The sequence below is a fragment of the Hylaeus volcanicus genome, chromosome 5 (genome assembly GCF_026283585.1).
Source record: "Hylaeus volcanicus isolate JK05 chromosome 5, UHH_iyHylVolc1.0_haploid, whole genome shotgun sequence".
Classification (NCBI taxonomy): Eukaryota; Metazoa; Arthropoda; class Insecta; order Hymenoptera; family Colletidae; genus Hylaeus; species Hylaeus volcanicus.
Window position 1 is genome coordinate 21,190,491 of NC_071980.1, and position 23,364 is coordinate 21,213,854.

At 34.7% G+C, this 23,364-nt stretch overlaps 2 protein-coding genes and 1 long non-coding RNA gene across 7 annotated transcripts in view; 1 reads left to right on the top strand and 2 right to left on the bottom strand.

The window, feature by feature from the left end:
- The window catches only part of LOC128876309 (uncharacterized), a 94,463-nt gene extending 82,719 nt beyond the window's left edge, over positions 1 to 11,744 (bottom strand). For 2 of the 3 annotated variants that reach the window (XM_054122561.1, XM_054122559.1), the window contains exon 1: positions 6,184 to 6,589. The gene's annotated coding sequence lies outside the window, so the exon portion shown is untranslated. Of the gene's footprint in view, positions 1 to 6,183; positions 6,590 to 11,602 lie in introns of those variants that run through there. The other variant, XM_054122560.1, reaches the window with a different exon arrangement.
- Positions 11,745 to 12,157: 413 nt separating this feature from the next.
- Positions 12,158 to 16,921, top strand: LOC128876323 (uncharacterized). The gene is made up of 2 exons (XR_008457000.1): positions 12,158 to 12,360; positions 12,933 to 16,921. It is a non-coding gene; the product is annotated as an uncharacterized LOC128876323 (long non-coding RNA).
- Positions 14,585 to 23,364, bottom strand: part of LOC128876311 (serine/threonine-protein kinase 25) — a 250,957-nt gene continuing 242,177 nt past the window's right edge. For all 3 annotated transcript variants that reach the window (XM_054122566.1, XM_054122565.1, XM_054122564.1), the window contains one exon: positions 14,585 to 22,429. In XM_054122566.1, the coding sequence (XP_053978541.1) occupies positions 22,420 to 22,429 (10 nt within the window). In that variant the 3' untranslated portion in view covers positions 14,585 to 22,419. The remainder of the gene's footprint in view (positions 22,430 to 23,364) is intronic.

Genomic DNA, 23,364 nt, shown 5'->3' on the forward strand with positions numbered 1-23,364 from the left:
TGCGTTGCTAAATTGTATTTCGAAAGTGTATTGTCTGAGTCTGGAGGAATTAAAGTATTCTTGGAATTTTATAAAGTGAGAGTGATTTAAGATATTGGATCGATACTGTGCAATGTTATTGGTGCGTATATTTATTATCTTACAAAAATGATAACAATCAAAGTATAAGACTTAAAGAAAGATCGAAGAATGAAACAGACAAGTTAAGGGAAAAAATATTTCCTCCTAATTGTGCTACATAAACCAAGAATCTTCAGAGTAATACACGAATTTTATAAACATATAGGAAAAAGTTCTTAAACAGATAGTAATTGAATAATGTGGTAATATCGAAAATAAGAAAACAACAAAATAGTTAAAAGTAACAAATTAAACACCTTTATCTTCATTTTCATTGTTATTTTTCATTCGTTAATTGAATTACGTTCTTATCAAGATTTAATTACTGTATTTCATTTTTCTATCGCAAAGTATTATAAACAAATTATAATGAAAGTTAATGTAAGTGTAAATAAATAAATATAAAGTAAGTCAGTAGATATAAGCGAAATTATAAAGGAAAATGTTGATTTATTTTTGTTTTGATGAAAGTTAATCTTCTAATAATTTTATAAGGTATTAGATGTAATGGGAAAGTGACGTAATCCAAGCACTCCATAAATAGACTAACTAAAACTAACTTTAACGCATTCAGGACGAGCGTCACAAATTTATACCGGGTGTCCAGTGTAAATGTATGACGCTCGTCCTGAATAGGTTAACAATCGCTTTTCTCTATGACCGCGTGCTGCCTCTGCTTATTTTCGAGCTGGAATTACGCAACGACCAATTACGATTTGAAGGAGGATGGTACTTGCTCAACTTGGACAATGATTCGGACAATTGCTCTGAAATTTCCCTCGTCAAATCTAGTCTGATTAGAATCTTTACAAAATCTTTATTATTACTCGTTTCTAACATATTTCTACTTTAAAATGCCTTTGATTTTATTATTTTTTTTTTTATCACGTTGTAATATCGTAGTATTGCGAAGATATGTTACAATTATTATTTACAAATTTCACAAACACTATACATAATGAATTTTAAACAGAATAATCATGGACGTTCTTTCTATCTAAACTTATTAACAGGAAAGTATATTACCCATATTAGGTATTGTTGGATTTAACACGGCTGCTTGATATCTAAGAAACTCAGCTTTTTGCTGTGCCCCTTTATAAAACTACAGTACAGTAGTGTACAGTAATAAACACAGTCCTTCTCAGGTTTAACGTAACAAGAATACTAAACGATTAACGGAATGATTGCAGAGCGTATGGAAGGTTCAAGCATTGCTTCGGTACAAACAAGTTTTGACAGCTTCATGCCTAATAATACTTCTCTTTGGACATATAAACTTAGGAGAGATTTAGTTGTCGATAATTAAAAAAAAATAGTTGCTTTTCTTTAATTATTCTGTCAATCCTTCCACATTTTGGGAATATTACACCTAGATATTAAAAATGTCGTATTAATAAGAAACTGAATTAATTTTCCCACGTTTACTAGATAAAACCCAGTAATACATCATTTCTTTGTTCAATTTACCTTGTACTTAAAAAATAATTGTGGTCGTTTCTACAATTTTTCAATCAAAGACTGATGTATGTTTATTTTATTTACTTCTAGTCAATTTACTGTCACATACCAATCATTAGATTGGCTCTTTCACTGTACCCGAATTTTCAGATACGAAGCATCATTTTCTTACGTATCCTTCTTCTATTTCAACTCCATCCCCTGTACTATGCATTACTTAGATCCTTTTTCTTGTTTTAAACGTGTTTGCCTCTTTTATGAAATATAATCATTGAAACATAATCATTGTACTTCATTTTATTTCATACTTTATATCCTTTCTTTCTTTATGGTATCTTTATTTGTTTTCTTTCTCCACTCTGTTACGCTGGGTAATGACGTTAAAAATCTAAATAAATTAAATATTTAAGTAAATGAAATGCACCCTCTTTGAAAGTGTAGAATTCGCGACCGAGGAGGATTCATTATCGCAAATTTAAAAATAAAATGAATAAAATATGCGCCATCCGAGAATATATAATTCACAATCGAGGAAAATACACTATAATAAATTAAAGAATTAAGTAAATAAAATACACGCCATTTGAAAATATATAATTCACATCCACGGAAAATACATTATTGATCAAATATCCAAAATGGTTACGTCGAATGTCTCAATACATCCTAAACATAGGTTTCTGTACTCATACAAAGATTAATTTACGTGTCGTGTCGCAATCAAGACGTCTTGGATTCACGGCACGCATTGTTTTCGATGATACTTTATGAATGTCAGGAATCGTATTTCGTGGGTAGAAGAGCGTAAAGAAACGAGTTTGTCTGTTCTATTCGAGAAGACGGACCGGTTATATGTGTACCTATTAATGGCTAACCATGCCACGATACCTGGCCATTGATACAAATATTAATTACTATTATTATTAAGAAGTAAGAAAGAAGTAAGAAGTTAGTTTTTTATATTTACAGTTTATGTATAGGACGTTTAGTTTCAAAAGTAAAAATTAAAAACTTAAAAAACCTTTTTCCTGAGATCTCGTAGAGGTCTGATCCTCTTGCTGTTATCTTAAAGAAAAAAACAACAGTCGAACAATTGAATTTAAGAAAAAATATCAGTTTATAGAGAATGACGAAATGAAACTTTTTTATATGTACAGTTTATTCATACAACGTTTAGTTACAGAGATAAAAATTTAAAACTTAGAAGACCTTTTCCCTGAAATTCAATTTTTGAATTCAACGAACTTCTAACTTTTCAATTTTTATTTTCGAAACTAAGCGTCCTACGAATAAACTGTAAATATAAAAAAGTTTTGTCTCATCATCCCCTATAAGCTGATAGTTTCTAAAAAGTGATTTAACGAATATAAATATTTCTTTGAGCCCATTTCACGAGGGCGTGTATACGCTGTTTGCAGTCAAAGAGTTAATAAGCGCTTCTGCATCAGACGCAACCCGTCCATCTTCATAAAAATGCCTTATCTCTGATGTAGATCAGTTAAATTTTGACTAGGCAACCAATAAGCAAGTCGCAGACAGTCCATAAACAGGCTCGACTACCGAATCGACCGACTGGATTCAACGACAGGCGCACGCACTCGAATTGTCACTGAAAAGTCAATTATACGCGTTTCCAACGGATGCGCTCGAAAGCTCTCGAAGATGCTCGGCATCCATCTGGGCAATTAAGTCGTTAATTAATGCCAACGAATACGCGAGCTTGCATCGAACCGGCGTATGGATTTCCATAATTGCACGGGGAGCAGAACGTCTGTGTTCCGAGACGCAACTTCTAATTAGAAAAGAAAGTGCGGAATAATTCAAATCCCTCGCGAAGTGAGCACTTCGAACAGGCGTGCTCACGGTTTAACAAACTTTTGTACAACCTGTCGGAAACAAGGTGAACAAGCAAACGAAATAACGGAGCTGAACGGGAAGCGTCTCGACTCTGGCACTTCGACTCGATGATTTCTGCCTGTGGGCTCTTTCTAGTGTAACGTTTAAAAAATTGAGCATACTTTAGGAATTGTTTTTGGTGTCTGTAACATTAAGATCGATTGAAATGTTTTTTCTACTAATAGTACCATTCAGAGGGAGTATAAAAATATGTTTGTATCAAATTTGTACTACTTATTTATTATTTATATTAACGTTAAAATAGGCCTTGTCGATGTCGATATCTTCATGAGTGGCAAGATATTTTTAATATGACTTGTCTGAGACAAAAAATTAGAATAGTTTGATCAATTATATGAGTGTGGTTGTCATGTGAAGTAGAATAAACCGTGTAAATGTTCGCACTTATTACAAAATGACCTTGTTCGATTACAGAAATGGTCTTCTAAGAATAAGCTCGCTTTTAATCTATCTAAGTGCCATGTTATTCGTTTCACCCTGAAGAGAAATGAGGTATTAGGTATATAACTATATTTTAAGTGATATTTCACTGTCAGCAGTTAATAGTATCTAATTGATATGTATAAATTTAATTTTCGAATAATGTATCGTTTACTGATCATTACTGGAATGTTACAAACCAAGGTTTTAAGTCTTTAATCTTGTCGATACATATTTAAAAAATGCTCTACTCCCGGGCAGTAACTGCCCTTTAGTGTATCCTCATTTAGAGTATTGTTCACAAATTTGATCTCTGTATTTTAATAATCATATACTCTAGCTCATGAAATATTAAAGAAACTCACTTGAAATTATTTGTATAATGATTAGAAAATTCTATAAACGTTTTGTACAAAACGACAATCGTTTGCGTTTAATAGGTTTCCTTTTTTTTGTTATTATTAGACTGTGGATTACATGCATTTATGACGCACAATAATATAGAAAACATACATAAAATATACATAATGTATGTTGAATATATTCTACAATTAATATAACAATATTGTTGGTTTATTATGCATAGGTGCGCATACCTTTTGATTATGTTTACATATGTTTATTATATTAGTTTATATTATGAATTGCATAAAATCCGCAGTAATATTATTATTAATTCGAAAAGATTGTGTCGAAAATGTTTGTCTAAAGTAGCATATCTCCTTAAGAAGCACATACACCTGTAAGGGAAAAAAGGTTGGCTTCTTTTCTATTATTTTTAACCGATTGATATTTCATCAATATCTATTAGAAATATTTGATCAATAATCGCAAAATTGACGATGATACAGAGCTCTAACCGACCCGCTACGGGTATTCTATTCGCTCGGCCGACTCTTATATACATAGTTTTTGCTCAGTGGCTAACAGTTTCTCTGCCAGACATCCTAAACTCATTATTGTGTTTCAAATTAAAAACTAAAGAATTAGACGAAGACTAATTAGAAGTCGATTAAAGAAGTATTTGGTGTTTTGAAAAAATTAAAATTAAAATTGAACTATTCCTTGTTCTAGCTACAATTTTATTTAAAAGGAAGAATTCTTCGGAGCATAAGCTTAGATTTTAGGTTCAATTTGGATCTTTATTTTTTCCGACGGTGTGAGTCGTCGCTTTTAGGGTTTTCTATCAAATGAATTTTATCTAATGTAAATATAATGAGTACGATATATTTCTAATGAGAAAGTGAAATACTTTATAGAATTCTAGAAAATAGAAAGTAAACTAATTCGTAATTTGACATTGACTGACCACGTGTACGACATAGAAAAGAATTTATACGAGGAAAATAAGAACATGTAGTCTGTATGTAGATATTGTTCAACCTCGTAAACATAGTCGACGTAAAATAAATCATATAAAAAATATATATATACATGCAACACACGATGTTGTTGCGATTTTTGTTTCTTACTTTTCCTTCTTTTTGTTTCCCCCGTTCACGTGGTGAGGCATGCGATATCTGTATATCTGTATAATCTATAAATGGTTATTAATAAAGGAAGTTATTATAACGGAAACATTTCTGCACAATTATTTATATAGTGTCTATGGATATTATACGAATGTCTATAAGACTACATATTGTCTTACTAGAAAATATTGACAAAGCAAAGAAAATCATTCGATCCGTAAGTTCGACTGTTTGGTTAGAAAAAGAATAAACATTGATCTGTTGTTGACATTCCTAAGAGTACATTCTTCTATTCCACTCTATTCGATGTAAATAGTAAGCTTATATTGTCGGAAACTAGTCAAATTTTGTATTTCAGATCACTCAATTTTATAAGTTGCTGTTAAAATTTCTGTTGACATATCATTTGCGATACTTTTACAGATCTACCTTCACCACCACCGATATCGGTCGGTTAAGTAATCATAATAAATTAAGATTCCGTTATTATATTCTTCGACGCACTGCGAAATACTCGTGTTCTCCAAACACGAAAGCAGAATTTAATTTTGAAAATAAAATTTGCAAGGGATAATCTAAAATTAAACGTATCGATTGGCGCTTGAGCAAAACAATGCGGTACGCCATTATATTACATCCACAGTATGTAACGGATAAATTCGCCCGAACCAATTAATTTCACATTATTCCATTAGAAACATTAATCCGAAAAAGAAGATCGCACTTTTTACGAGACTCCAAAGTACTCTACATTTCTTGACCGTTACATCGCTGCAATACGTTAATAACTCACTTAATTGGCGCTACCATCTTCGGTCTGATTAGAAACTCATCGTCAACCTTGGCAAAACCCAGACAACAAAAAGCACACGAGTACCACTTCAACAAAATTTCAACTTGGAAACCAACACGTCCGTAATTTGATCTTATAGCAGCACATAGGAACGAGATCTAATAGAAGCGTTCAAAAATATTCGAAAGCCTGCAAGTTGAGACGATCCCGCGCGGTGTGTGGCGAATTGAAAGCGTTTCACTGGCGAACCGTTTCGCGAGACAGGTGACGAATCGATAGTCACGCGAGCTGAATAGGGAAAAAGGGCGAAAAGGAAGGTAACGGAGACGTTTTTGCGCTATGATATCGTGTTCGCGAGGCCTCGTCCGCGCTCTGCGGCCCGCGGAGATTCACTGCCGGCTTTGACGTACGCTCGTCGCGCTTTACGCGCGCCCACAGAAGCCCCGCGGACACACAACAGGCTGTATTACACATCGGTGGCTTTTTGGGGCGCCGAGAAAAAATAAGTAATCAAAGAGCAGATACCTAGACGCGACTGTGTGCCGTTACGGTTTACCGGCTCACGCTACAGGGCGGGCCTAAACATCGTCTGCACGCCTCGGGGAACGTTCGATCGCGAGTTTTCCACCCGATTTTAGCTTCCCTTTCCCTTTTCTTTTTTCGCTTTCCCGCCCGTTACGGAGGGAAAGTTTTGGGGCTGCGAAACAATTTGGAAAGAACTTTTTTCTCACGGAATAATATGACTCAAGGGGATACGCTTCTTTCTTTTACCAGTTACGAGGCGATTATCATGATTTTTATTTGCAGCCAAAGAAATCTAAGATAATGCAATGGAAAATTGTATCTCAGAAAACAATACAGTATAGATTTCCAATGTATATAAAAATAACTACAATTTATAATGTATATAAAATCTGCAAGGAAAAAATCAATTTCAGAAAAGCACGTTCTAACTTTTGATATCGATTATCTTACAGTGATCTAAATTTACAGCTTATCATAATTCATCTATTTCATATCTATAAATCTTGCACAGTAAGATGCGGTGGAGATCTTCATTAGCTGAATATTTTACAACGATACACTCAATTTTTCTTACCCCCTTAGGGGTCGAGTTTCGAAATATCCTTTCTTATTCCTTGTATAAATCATAATGGAAACCTTTGTGCAAGATTTCAGCATTTTATGTTCAAGGGTTTAGCTTGGGCGTTGATACAAACTTCGCAGTCCCTTTTCACTCCACCAGGGGTTGAATTTTTTTAAATTTCGAAATATGTGTTTGATTAATTGTATCAAAAAGTATTAAGACCAAATTTCAAGCAAATCCGACCACAAATAAAATATTCCTCATACCAAAGTTGCAACCCCTTCTTACTCCCTTAGGGGTCCAATTTCGAAATATCCTTTCTTATTCCTTGTATAAATCATAAAGGAAACCTCTGTGCAAAATTTCAGCATTCTAGGTTCAAGAGTTCAGCCTTGGGCGTTGATGTATCAGTCAGTCAGTCAGGATTTCATTCTTATGTACATAATATATTAGGTTATCCCAAAAGTTTCTTTCGTTTTATTAATAAGTAATACATACACAATATTTTATGTCTAATGTTACATTATTGAATTGTGTACGATTCATTTTGCTCCATTTCTGTTACAACATCAACATCTAAGAAATTAGATTGTCTATTTATATAAACACTACCGCACAAAATAATTGAGTGCAAATTACGAAAGAAACTTTTGGGACAACCTAATAGTAGATTGCTAGTAAACCTAGTTCCATATGTAGACTTAGATTCATCGTTAGATATGTAAATAGGTTGATAAGTGGCGATTTCTACAACAAAAGTACCGCTATCGTTGTTATTTTCCCTGCGACTACATTAACAACGTTCTATTAACTCTTTTGACTAACAATAAGTCGTGAATTGAAATTAGCGCGTCAACAATGTGCAACACAGTGGATGAATGCAGAGTAACAAAGAAGAGATAAGTAAAAGTACTGAACCGAATTGGAGCGCTTTACAGTTGAGTGGGTGATCGTTGGGACATGCTCAGTCAAAAGTGTTTTGTCTTTGTTATTACTGATGGCTTTTATCTTAATATTTTGAGAGAAAATTATTTGGCTTCGCGATAGATACAGAGATAGAGAGAAGCAAATAGGGAAAATAACTGAAAGTTAAATATAAATATACGATGTACATCTAATAGAAATATAGTACGAGTTAATAATATAAAATTAAAGAATATCAAGAATAAAGATAGAATTAATAAAAATAATGTGAATGAAGATAAAGTAATAGAAAGAAGGACTAAATTAATAGGAATAATAAAAATAGACACAGAAGTACTAGAATGAAGGACAAAATTAATAAAAGTAATAAAAATGAAGATAGAAGTGTTAGAAAGAAGAATGGAAATGATTTGCAGAAATAAGTACACATAAAAAAAAATATATATATAAACAGGGGAGAATTATACATAATTAATCGGTTTGGTGAAGCATCCGATTATCTAATTAACTGGTTATTAACCTATTGTTTATGAGTACACGGTTGCACAGATAATGCGGTTACCGTTATAATGATGATGGCCATTAACCGGTGGAAACGATCGGTTTCGTATAACGAATGTAGAATGTTTCCAATGAGATCTATTTTAATTATCCACATTCGATCGATTAACCGTATTGCACATGTATACGGATATCCGGTTGACCGGTGGTCGACGTTTCCAGTGTTAATTAATGTCAAGGTTCGCAGAGCGTCGACCTTCGTCGAAATAGAACAGTTAAATATAATTTTCGTGCTTACAGCCATCTAGTATATACATATATTTATATAAACGTAACATTTTCGACACAATTGTGGATTCTCTTCGACACAAAAAATATTCCTATGAATTATTATTTTATTCTAGAATATTATATAGTATAGAATATTTATAGAATGTATATAAAATATATTTTATAATGTAATGTACATAGGAGGAAATGAAACTTTTAATAAATAACTTTTAATTCATAACAAAAGAATAAACCAACTTGTAAGATAATAGCTGACATGGAAACTTGTTTTTTGACTAGTAATTTTACATAAAGTTTCTTTCACCTTCATATTTTTTAGTAATTATAAAAGTGTATTTTATATTGTATATATTATCTTATCGACGTATCATAAAATATAATATAACGATGTCTACTTCGTCACGAGCCTGATATTTGAAAAAAATTTAATTAATCAAATTTCAGGTATTTCTCAAGAAACGCGAACATGTATTATATTCTTCATGTAATTGGATTACGCGGGAGTGACGATCTCTAGAATGCTTTTCTAAGTCATCGAACTCCGTTTCTTCTTCCGGAAAGCAGTGCATCTTAGGATTTCAAGAAAAAGTCCATTAAGAGGCTATCGAAGCTCGAAGTATTCTAGATATTTCAGAATGTCTGCCAAAAATGTTGTAACGTCTATACAACGATATGATTTATATTTTTAATGTAATGTATAATGTAATGTAATGTAATGTAATGTAATGTATCAAAAATAAAGAGACTAAATTTCTCATAAATTATTTGAAAAGAACGTCATTCTAAAGTCCCACACGGATCCTGAACATTTTAATCTTGACAAAAAACAATTAATACAAAAAATAAAAAGACAATTCGTTACAGTTCAGGATTAAACAAACAAATAATAACTGAAAGATAGATATACATTTATCATTCTTGTTTTCTTCAAGTGCAAATAAGGAAATAATGTTTTCTTTTCAGTAGAACAAACAAGAAATAAATGATTTGTGGCGTTATTTATAAGAACATTGTTTAAAAACAAAATTTAATCGATATTTGAAATTGAATGGTTAGTTTTATTATGTATTTTATTTGTTATTACGTATTATTTAAAGAATATTATTACCAACAGTTGTCTAACTCTAATACGAATTTGATAAGCGGTGAATTCATCACATCTTTGATAAGCTTTTTCAGGAATTGGCGTCGCGACGAGAACCATGAGCACGTGTCTGTCAAAAGCATGGCGTCGCCCGGCGTTCGTCTCGTGGAAAGCTAATCGTTTCCAACAAGAAACATCGCTCAACAGGAAACTGTGTTTTTATAAAATTTCGCACACAGATAGAGCATTCAACAATATCAGATATTTATTTTTGGTCTATATCAATTGGTATTCATCCTCAAAGAGTTAAAAACACGCTTAAAATTGTAGATAAAGTTCCTGTTAAAATAGAATTATTTTAGAATTATTTTATAATGGAAGTTCTAATGAACTTATGACCTCTATAAACTTCTTTATTATTTTTTATAAAAGTTCCACAAACAAATATTCTTTTTCAGGTAGTTCAAAAATGTAATATACCAAAACTCATCTTTCAATAATAATTTATATTTAAAACATTTAAAATAATATTACAAGAATATTTTAAGTGGAGAAAATAACTTGGTATTTACTTGTCTAGTATATAAAAAAATAATTAAGATAAAAATTCGATATTTTTACGGCTTGCTTCTATTATTATAAGTAGTCACTCTACCAAATTTCAAATCCTTCCATCAATTTTTACCGGAGTTATAAAAAAGAAGTAGCTATTTCAAGAAATTGCCTGTATTTTCCATTTAAAACGTTCGAAGGTTTGAGTCAGTATTAATATTAACCTTTCGTTATCAAAATAATAACCAACATTACACATTTCATTAAATCCTGACGCCCAAAGCAAAACGCTTTAAATTTGTCTGACACGGAACGGATTAATCCACTGTGGGCCGAATTTTGTTTCTGCAGACAACTTGCAAGACAATTTGATACATTACATTAAATTACTCTGATATTTTAGGTTGATGGCTCTGCCAAGTGTTATCAATATTGTTATCCGTTATCAGAGATATTATAAAATTAAGACGCATACGTCATTTTATAGGAAAACTAAAATTATTTGGTAAAATATCGATGTATTAGCACGTGACCTGAAAAAGTGATACGGGCCCATAAGGGTTAAAATGAAGCGCCAAAATTAAGAAGAAATTATTGATGTATTCGCAAAGTATTTAGGAGGTGCACAGATTTAAAAAATCGTTAAAGCAAGGACCACCCTGCTACGATAGCCATGCATTGAACCTGATAGTTCCACTCTTAACTAAACAACCCTTCCATTCCTAACTCTGTCGGTAGCTTTTATCCTCCGAGATGCGTCAATCTGCGTATCTGACACTAGTCAACTCTCAGTTTACAAAATATCATAAAAACTTTCTCGTTTCTCGTAACGATAAAAGGTGCATGCGCCCTAAAAGCTGTCGCGCGTGTTAAAAAGAAGCGTGGTTCTAGTAGCCACGCGCTTTGCTATATAGCGATGAAACGTGACGGCCGTGAAGCTTGCCAGCCCCAGCCTTGCCAGGGCAGCATGGGATACGTACTACTTGAAAATAGCAACGACACACTTCGCGGTCTGCTGTCCTGACATCGAGCACGCGTTCGCCGGGTTAGGCGCCTTCGGCGAGCGAAACCTTGGTAACGTGCCAGGACTCCTCTGCGCGAGGACTCGCCGTTCGACGACGACGTTTTCGTCGATTCGCGTCCTCCAGCTCGTTCGGTGGGCGTCGTCGAGCTTCTTGGCATTTATCAGACCGCGGAAACCACCCTGAGGAATATTCGAGGGAGGGAAAGAATCACTAAGCGCGATCACTCGAGCGCGAGCTGTCTCCCCGCGAAACCGCCAGCTTTTTCGAAATCGCGAAGGACGGAGATACAAGTGGGAGCACGTGAGCAAGAGAGAGAGAGAGAGAGAAAGAGGTAGAAAGTGACAGGGGTTCTCCTCGAACCCTCTGTCCACCAGATCTCCCGCCCCTGGCTGTTCGATCGCGACCACCCGCGGGGATGACGACGACTACCGCATCGAGACGCGTCGCGGAATTCGATGGTGGTCTTCGTGGCCCTCCCCTCGCGACGTCACGCGTCTCGCCCTGCAAACTATGCCCGCGGACCTGCGCTCTTCGCGATTTCTCCTCAGCTCTCGCGTGTTGGCAATCGCGGCGAAGTGGCCACTTCGGACGGTCCGAGTGCGACTGCCATCGACCGGGAGCGATTGCGAGGGTCCCGTGGCTCAAGTTTTAAATTAGAAATGCGCGCCGGGAACGTTCCGCGGTGCATTTCACCGGTCAGCTGTTTTTCACGGGTAAGGTAAAATACCTAATTCTTGAACTCGAGGTTTACCATGTTTCACTTTGACTTTGGTAAATAAATGTTTCTTCTTCTGGAAAGCAGTAGACTTTTGGATATCGAGACAAAAATCCACCGAAATGCCATTGAAGCTTGAAGTACTCTAGAAATTCCAGAAAATGTGCCATAATCGTTCTTCTTTATCTGTTTTGACCAGAACTTCTTCAATTTTTAATATTTGGACCGCTTATTTTGAAAGTGGTGTAAGTCCATTTCCAGCCCGTAAGTATACATCAGTTTAGTAAAATACGCTTAAAACAAATTTATATAACCAAATTACATATTGATGAAACAATAGAAACATTGCCAGACTTCATATAATTTGCCTAAATTTTTTAATTAACAGATATGTTAACCTTTAATTTTCTCGAAACAAGAGAAAATGGACTTACACCACTTTCAAAATAAACCTTCCATTTATCAATGACATTCTTTAAAGGAAATCTTTTGAAAGATGTTTCAAATTGAAAAAGTTATAGTTGAAATCGATAAAAGATTTAATCAATCAACTGGTTTTTACGGTTACAGGAGAATATTTTGTGTTAAAAGGAGAATGAGGTAAAATACCCAGTACTTGAAGACATTTCAAAGTATATCATGTTTGACTTCGATTTGGCAAATCGATATTAGCTTAATCAAGAAAATAACACTAGCTCTACAATGTACCTGTAATTCTAAATCAATTGCAGAAGAAAGTCTAGCAAATTAAGTATATATAATTAAGATTAATTAAGATTATAATTAAGATTTACCATTTTGTACAAGCTCTGAAAGTTATGCGGAACAAAATGCAGTAATTGAACAATCTATTATCGACAATCAGTAATAGTTGAAGAAACATACAATACGAATTTGGTCTCTGTGTTTTAAATAGGAATAAAGGAACACAGGACGAGCAATCAGAATTTTAAAATATATGCGAGTTTAATTTTAATTCCTGTTCTACCAGAATCGCAGGAAATAGAAACAGAAGCAATACCGAGAAGAAATTACCTTCAGCTTGACCTCCTCGACCACGATCGATCGTTGAAATTAATTCTAGACTACAGTCACACAATCTATTTTCCAGTTCTCCTACGTTTCACGCGATTCGACGATCAACAATTATTTATCGAATGAGTGCACTTTAGAAAGGAGAAACGACAGGAATATGCTTAACCGTGAAGACAACTATCTATTCTGTTTATTGTTTGCATATATACAGTCAGTTCCATGACGTTACGTCTATCCTAGGAATTTGTTTAAATTAAATGGTAGGTTTGATATTTCCAAATAAATGGTTCGTTATAAATATGCACATGTGTCAAATTTATTCACGTATTCATATTTATAATGAAACATTCATCGATAGACATAGCAGGTACAAATACTTACAGGATTAATTGTATACCCTGTAATAGCTTCATCGGACCCATCATTAATAATATTACTATTAAGGAGAATAATTTATTCAAGATCAGAAACTGGATGAACAATTTATCCTGACACCTTTATCATCAATTTTACAATTTTCTCACTACATATTGCAGAAATGTCATCAATCATAGGAGCTATTAATTTTATTGTTACAATTCTAAACATAAAAAATTCAAGTTTAAATTATGATCAAATAACTTTATCTTCACGATCAGTAATAATTACAGCAATTTTATACCATTTTTATTTGAAAATTTTCTTAGTCCTTCGAGTATTAAGAAATTCAAAAACCTCTTCAATGAGTCCTCGCCAAACGCTTTTCCCTGGTCTCCAGAATCATTTCTCGAGGAACTCGGACTATAACCGAATTGCATAACTTCCTTCTGTATTGCAACTCTTCGGCTCGATGCACCAAAGCAAGGACCGAGCTTTGTAGTCCTCGAACGTTTCCACCCAAGTGGATCCTTCTCCCAACAACTTCACGTTTTTCGTTGCATATTTCCCGGTCTCAAGAAGGACCAGCGTTGCAACTCGACGTAAGTATGCACGATGCAACACGTAGACCAGGTGACAAAGAAAGTCAGCGACAAAATAGAGCAGCGATTGCCTGAAGAGCTTTCACTTGCATGCGATCGTGCATAGAGTGGTTACGTGAAACTCCAGTTTCTCAATGAAAGCTTTTCCGATCGCTAATCCTGAAAAGACTTTGAATTTTTGTTTGCAATATTGTGTTGTCCAAATCTCTAGAACAGAGATGCGTCAACCATGATATATTTAATCTTTATTTCGTATTTGTACACGCCCTCGGCATGCCACATACAATCGATATAATACAGTCCAATGCAGCCAAGGTTGAAGTAAAATACAAAAAATATATAGATATATATTGATATACAATATATTTATACATATATTTATATTCTACGTCGATAGTTATTATTGTTACCACGATGTTATAACGCTGAATATATTATGGATAATATTCTAAGAATATCATACAAAGAAGAGTGCTGGTTACGGTGGGGCACGTAATTCGGATTGAGCGCGGTGCGGTTTATTTCGTATTATTCTTCAGCGTTTTTTTTTTTCATTTTTGAAATCGCTGAGAGAAACGGCCGCAATGATCATCGTTTCTCGGTTATCTCACTCTATCACCGTGCGTGTAACTGAAATCAACGATCCTCGAACGAAAACGTTCGTAAATCACAGCTACCTCGCGATGACCCGTCGGAAGATTTACAAGAGAAGAAAAGCTCAGCGTTAGGAAAAGATTGTAAAAGTTCCCTGGAACGTTACGTATGACTACACGAAGAAGTAAAACACTATAGGTTCGATTTAACGTTTCACGCGCGAATCCGCTTTCTGACGAGTGTTTAGTATTTTGTGACTATTTATCTGGATTTTAGAATATATATTCACTACATCAGACGAAATTTAAACCTATTTCTTATATAAGATAAATGATACATAACGAAATTGTAATTTTTCAAAGGAAAAAATAAATTACAAGTTAAACCAGTATTTTTCTCGAGTTACGAAGACAATTTATCTTTGTATCATTAAGTATTCAAATAAAACCGCTTACTAATACAGAAACGAATTATTTTTACAACTAAAGAAATTACTAATTTTATTTTCAATAACCTATTATGAGTTAGGAACAAAAGGAATCGATTCACGAATTCTACAAAAATAAATTATATCGCATTGTTAGTTCTTCGTGGACGCTTACAATGTCAAAATTGATTTATTTTATCTTCGCGATTATCGAGTACGATTTTCCACGGAACACTATAACTTCGTGGGGATACGATTTGGGAAACGCTGTATCAATGTGCCCGCACAACTAGAACGTATTGACTAATGTATTGCTATCGAATCACGAGGAAAGTGAAAACTTTCGAACGATAGTAAAAAGTAGAGATTCCTACTTCACGTGTAGCGAAATACCCGGGTACACGGGTAATTAATGAATCCGTATTTTAATCCGTGCATCGAAATACACGGGTACGCACATTGACTTGAACAGTTATTTTAACTAATAAATAAAGTTTTACAAGTTACACTAAAAAATTTAATCTGTTATATTTATTCTTCTTATGTTTATATTTTTTTATTTATTTGTTTTATTGCTTATCAATATTTTCCAAATTAATAGGGATCATTATTTTAGAATAAAAGCTTTTTTACATAAAAGTTTGTATACACAACTAATTGAATGCTGTACCCGTATAATTCGATGTATGATTGACGGATATACGTGTTCCGCGTACCCGTGTATTTTAATACCCGTTCGAAACGGTGATCTCTACTATCAACCCCTTGACCTACACCTTATTTTCCGATTGCTCGGACCATAGGAAACAGGAAGGTAGGAAGTACGAACGAAGTACCACGAATCAGACTCGTGCTTATTATTTATGGCCCAAATCCCTTACCACGAGTCTCACTCGTCATTGTAGGCCAAAGGGTCAACAGATGATTCTTCCAAATTTATGCCCGCGTACAACGAAGATCAGAATTCAAAGTCGTGTACAAAATTTATACGTCACGCTACGTATAAATTAATTATTACACATGAAAACAAGTCGAGTGCTCGATAGAACTATTCTACCTCGATACTTCTTCGATACCTCTTCTTTTTTTTAAATGTTCTAATCTTTATTTTCGATGACGAGTTCAATAGTTTCCGAGATATCCATGAAAAAAACTAATTAAAAGACTGAATGAAAATATAAGCGAAAAATCAGCTCGATAAAAGTATCATCCTAATTAAATCTAAAGTGACTGGACCACGTCTTTCGTCCTTGGGATTCGGGGTTACGTTCGTTGCAAGGATCGGAAGAAGAGATACGGGGAGATATATTCGTTGAAACCATTCGAGTTTTTTGAGTGTCTTTATTAGAGCGTAGCCGGTAAGCGTTTTATGGCAGCTTTACGAGGATGACTGGGGTAGCGACCGTCGTAAAAGTCATCGAAAAGAAAACCTAACCCAACGGTGAAACAACGATAAGACGATAAATTCATAATATTAACAGTAGTAGAATGTAGTGATTGATTAACTAAGATAATTCAACTAAAAAAAAAAAAAAAAAGAAAAATAAAGAAGAAGGAAAAAAGTAGTAAAATCCTCCTAGGTACACTCTGTGTCGTCGTCTCTTTCATTCTTCTCCGTCCAGAAAAAATAAAATGGAAAAGAAAAGGATCGCAGGGGGGGGGGAGAACGAGTCGGAAAAGAGAGCGAACAAAATGGGAGGTGTGGTAGAGCGGAGATCGGCGGTGTTCACGTATCCAACAATTATCTCGTTTCTGTCGCAATCGTAGCTGACAATGTTTTACAATAATAATCGCAGGAGTTCCACGACTCTCACCCATCGACCGCCTCGCTGACTGGAATAAACGCATCTACGTAACATGTGTCGCGGGCTTATGATAGTTAGGTCTCTCTCTGTCGCCTCTCTTCTTCGTCCGTACGATTTCCTGGCAATTAATACTACGTCTCGTTACAATTTTCTGTTTACGCTAGCTCCACTCTCGCGCGACGTTAAACACTTACTCTGTCTTTCGAACGTTTCTCACTTTCATACCAGTGATGGACGAAATTATCATTTAGGTGGAAAATTCAAGATACACAGCTTCCATTCGTTAGTTCTTTAGGTAAATAATTAAAATTTGTGTGGTAGAATGAAATTGTACAAACATTATAATACAATAAATCATTTGGATCATTGTTTGATGAAACAAACGTTGCAAATGACTCGATATGCAACGTTCTTATGTGTCGGTAACTTTTTGTCCATTACTGGGTCGAATAAAAATTAGAATTTGAATTGGAAGGTAAAATTGCTTTTCACGTCGAATAAATAAGAGCTTATCCGAGTATCTGGTTAAGAAAATAAATATCGGAGATAAATTGGTGTACAGTGTTTCTATTTGTCATCTATGACTGCCCATCTCTGAATTATACACATACTCGCATTCTCTTTTCAGTCACTCCCTCTCCCTCTCTAGCACTCTATCGTTCTCTTACTTTTTTCCATCGCACAGTGGAGTATTTGTCTCGAAAACCTGACCAAAATTATTTAGAAAAATTTGTCTAATCGAATAATGTTTCAACCTGAAATAGTCGTATACATGAAAAATATTGGGCTGACATTATCTTTTTTGTACTCACATTTATGAAGCGTTAACAGTTTTCATAGTTCGTACCTTTTGTTTAAACATCTGCAAATTTGCAAATTTATTAACGTCTAAGTTGTTTCAAGATTTTTCTTACAAAAACTTTTCAAGTAAGTATGTACAATAATTCTTTGATAAAATTACTTTCTTTTACACTACCAGTGTCAATCTTGGATTACCGCTACCGACTAGTAATGAAAGTTAAATTTCTTATATTTATAAATAAATCTTTACAAAAGTATTATTTCAAAAAATAAGCAAACTTTTATTAGTTTGTTACCAGAGTCATACATAATCAAGATTAACTATACGAGGACAATTATATGATATACTGCAACAAGCATAGATGGAATTAAATATAATAAACCAGGAATAGAAGATTCTTAATCTAAGAAAACAAAGTATCCAGAATATCTATACCCGAACCACGAAAACTGCTAATTTTAAAGTATCTAAATCTCTTTACAACCGTGTAAAATAATTAACACGATTAAACAAAATAATTTCTGCCAAATTTATTACTGCAAATACCACACTGTGCGTCGTTGAAATCATTCACGGCAGAGCGGCGCGGAACGTGTTTTTTCTTCGTTTGCGGCCACCCCATACACGCACACGATGACTGCCCCATGATTCGTTACTTTGTCATCCGTCCTCACGAGGAATTTTTTTCTGCCTTTCTCTTTTTCTCTCTTTCTATATATAATATACTTTATAAAATACATTAGTTTACAAACAACGTGAATTAAGTGCCGACGTCCCGCGGGAGTTATCACAGCTCAGGCTCGATCGTGAAACGGCTCGACTAAGAACTCTACCCGGACGAACTAGTGGAAGAACTCTAGCTCGAGAAAAAAAAAAGATCTCCGTTTCGTTTGCGCCGCCGTTCGCCTCGACTACTCGATAAATATCGCTGCTAGTTGCTTTTCATCCGAACCGAAGGGTCAGGTTTGAACTAGTCGAGTCTAAGGGCTCTTTCGGACGTAACACTTGGTGATGGTACACCAACTTCAATGTCAGAATTGAATAGACCTCTTTCCGTCGTATTTCATGTACGCAGCAAAGAGTATGCATTCGTTTAATGACCATAGGTGGGTAAAATTTGATCCTAATAAGAAGTGTGCCTCCAATTATAGTCTTCTACACGTTCGTTATGAGTATATACATTCACATGTGAAATAAATTTTTGTTTTCTTGTATATATTCTTAAAGGAGTATGTACTTATTTCAATTTAATCCTCATTTGCATAATGTAGCCAACTATATCCTTATACACATTTGTTATGTGTATATATGTATTCACATATGAAACAAAGATCTATTTTCTTAAATTTGTCAATACAGATGTATGTGTGTGTTTCATTGTAACCCTCCGTTACATAATGTAACCTTAATTATATCCTTAATTACAAACTTAAATTATATCCTTATACACATTTGTTATGTGTATATATGTGTATATTCACATATGAAATAAAGATTTATTTTCTTAAATTTCTCAATAAAGATGTACGTATTTGTTTAATTGTAACCCTCCGTTGCATGATGTAACCAATTGAATAAATTAATCCTGGAAAGTCCATTGAGGGAATTTTACAGCAATTACACATGATGCTTTCGTATGGAAATGTTTAACATTTCTACAGGCTCGATCATGTATAGTTTACTTCGAACAGTAATTAATTCGTAAATGGACAAATAATCAGGAAATAATTTCTTCTTTGAAAGATTCGATAGAAAGCGTACGACAGAGGATTAAATCACCTTTGTAATGAAGATTGTATGCTAAATGTATAGTAGTGAGAAAGAAAGATTAATATTGGAAGGAATTTTTCCCAATCGTATTGGGTCAAATGTTTTAGTTAGCCTTCAAAATACCTACGACTAAGCAAATATTTTTAGACATTGTCTATATTTTCCTAAACGATGGCACCGCATTGTACTCAAATTGGAATTGATCTTTCTTACTCCCTACGTTAATATTTACGAAATCTCCAGAATAGATTCTGTTACTCAAGGATTCACGTTTATTGAAGTAGATAATTATACAGGTAATGTTTTATTCCTTATTCGATGTTCAAATATTTCATCTAGATACAAATTTTGCCTATCTCTGCTCAAAACATTGTACTCGAAGTAAAATCGACTCGTCAAAAACTATTATTCGAGGCCACTTCCTCTACCATGAATCGCGCCAATCGTGGCGTTTATTGCCACTCGAGCGTGCGTCTTTGAAACTCTGAAATAAGGACACAGAGTAGCAGGGTCGTCAAGGAAATGACGGGGATACTACTTTGGTGGCCTTGACCAGCTAAGTGATTTTATGCCAACTGAAATGACATGTAAAATACCGCAGATCAGTGTTTCTCAAACTCCACCCTTTTGGAATCCGCATTGATAAAGATTGATTGAAATTAAATTTGTATTTATTATTCAAATATTCAAATATATTCTAAAACTTATTTTTATTTAATAAAACACAGAAATGATTTTACAAATGGTTATTGGGATCGCATAATTCTTGATAGGATTTATTTAATACCATTCAGAGGTGAATTAATATGTTTATCAAATAAAAATAAAAAATCTGTATTACTCGACTCGCAAGTAAAAATATCCCATTGTAATGGAAAAACATTGATTAAAATTTGTTTACTCTTCTTAGCTTATCCAGCAGCAGGATGAAGAGTGATATATCTGTCACTGGTACAAAATAAAAACTCAACTGCTGTGAATTTCCAAGATTTCCAATTATCAGAATATTTTTAATGCTGTGTTTAAAGTAAACCAACCTAATTTTTTTGTTTTAATTTTACAAGCAAATGCTAAAAAAGTAATAATTATGTCCTGCACGATACTTCATCCTTCGCAAATTGGTGACTTCCTTCAATCTTGAAATATAAAATAAACTATAATTTTTATAAACAATGCAAAATATGCTGTTCATACCCCATAATAAAATGCCTCATCTTATACTCAAATGTAGGCATTTTATATCATCATTGAGAATGACGATTGGCAAAAATTGTGCCGACAAATGATTCATTTATACTTCTTGTTTTCTTCTAGCAGTTCACCGCCGCCATCTTGTCCGCAGACCTTCCGAGGGCATAGTTTGAGAAACATCGTCGTAGGTACTGCAACAAGAGACGGAGAAAGCATTCGTGCCTTTTCCTTCGTAGAATGGAAAACTAAAAGTACAAGGAATCGGTGTCTTCTCCGAAAGAGGCCCAAGACAATTGTTAACCCTAGCTCTGTGTATGGTTACACGAAAAAAATAGTGCTACTAAACGTAGGAAAACGGGATCGTGTTACGGAGCTGCGCAACCGACTGGCAGAGACGTCGATCATCAGAACAATAAGACTATCTTATCGTGCTACATACATATTTACAAAGCCTCCAGCGCGGAGACGTTCTCCTTCCTTCGACTTTTCCCCAAAAATCCGAAACGTGCACTAACGCAGGAAGCAACGGGAAGGCGCGTTCGTTCAAAGGACAGCTCTTTATTGTTTCTCCTGCTCGGCTGTGCTGACTGAAACTCCCTTATCTCTGTCTTTCTTATCCCATCGGTGAAATTGTTTAAATAAATATGTTTCGTCTATTATCGCGCGTTAAGAGCGCAGCTTTCATTCAGAACACGGCTATGATATCTCTGGGGTAAAGACTTTGGGGTAGTGCATGTTCCGGATGTATCTACAACGAGGCAAGATTCTGTCATCCCTCCTCTTTCCCCTATTCATCAGACATCGGGCCGAGCCTATTAACTATGTTTCCACCGCTCTTCGAGGTTGCGTCGATACCGAACACGAAGAACGTACAAAGAATTCTGAACGATTGGCTGCATGATTTGCAAAAATATTTCTCGACTATCTCCTACTTGTCTTGCGTTTCATCTTTTTTTGTTTTCCGTAATTTTTCCAAATACTAACTTTTAACGATTCGGCGGGAAGGGGTTACTAATATTTTTTTTTCCTTTAGAAGTTTCAACGGTAACTGTCGCCCTCGCGCGAGGACGATTGGATGGTATAATCTTTTTTTTTGCTCTAGCAGATAAATTTGTAAACTCGCGTCCTGTCTCGTCGCGAAAAGACGGCGGCGTCGTTTTTTCACGGTGAAATCAATCGTTCGTTATAATCGCGGGCGCTGCGACGCCGTGGTAATTAAAGGTATCGCGCGAACGTTTCGCGTCGTATCGGAAAAGGAGACAGGATGATTCAAATAAAACGTAAATCTGACGAAAGTTTGTTGGTGTTTTAGTCTCCGCAGACCGGAAGAGAAAGAAAACGTCCGGGTCGTTGCAGCGACAACGCACCGGCTCGTACGGAATAATAAATCTGATAAACGAGAAATAACGAGTCGTTACAACGTCAGGATGTTCTCGGACCACAATCTCTTGCGAACCCTCGCCCTCTCGCGTCCCTACGTATCCCTGGAAAAAAAGTACATGTTCATAGACTGATTTCAGAGTAAGGTAATATTATTGGATGGATGCATGATTATCCAGCCTTTTTTTTAAGACAACCTTTTTTCAGAAGGTAGCTCGTCAATATGCGTGTAAGAATATTTTTAAATACAAATGAATGTAATTCAAATACAAAAATTGCGATATATGCCCTGACAACCGTAATTATTTCTTTATTGTTGGTATCTGACATCTTTAACAACGAATTTTTTTAAGCGAAGAAATGTTGATGTATTATTTTATTTGATTACAAATTGATCGAGAAACAATAAATATGCACACCAAGAAATAACGTCCATTTACATATGTATGTACTGTTAAATTGTAAACGGCAAGATATCACACATTTAGGCACACCAGTTCTTTACATTTTACACATTTTTGCATAATTTTTTACCGGTCACTAGTACGATAAAAAATATGATTTTAAATTATTTATTTCTTTATCCGAAACGATAACTGTGCACGCAAGTGTACGTTTGTAATTTCTCATAAAACATAACTAATGATACAAATTATGTATTTAAATTTCTTCAATCAGGAAAGGTCTAGTTACCTTTCTATGATAAATATTACACAATAGTGGCCGTTTCAAATGCATCGCCATATAAATATCAATGCTTTTGCGTTTACTCTCACATGAGTAGTAACTGTCTGTGCTTTTATGCATGAAAGCTTCGATTTACATTAGAGAAAACATAAAATACAACAACAACAACAACAACAACAAATTTTATCGTAACTACCACATTTGCAATGCATCTACGTACTCGATAATCTGCGTTTTTGAGGAGTGACGCGATTTCCATGGTCGCTACTACATTTGCGTAATGTTATTACACAAGAAACTGAACGTAATTAGAATTGTTCCGTAGGTCTCGAGGATCGAAAAGCAAACATCA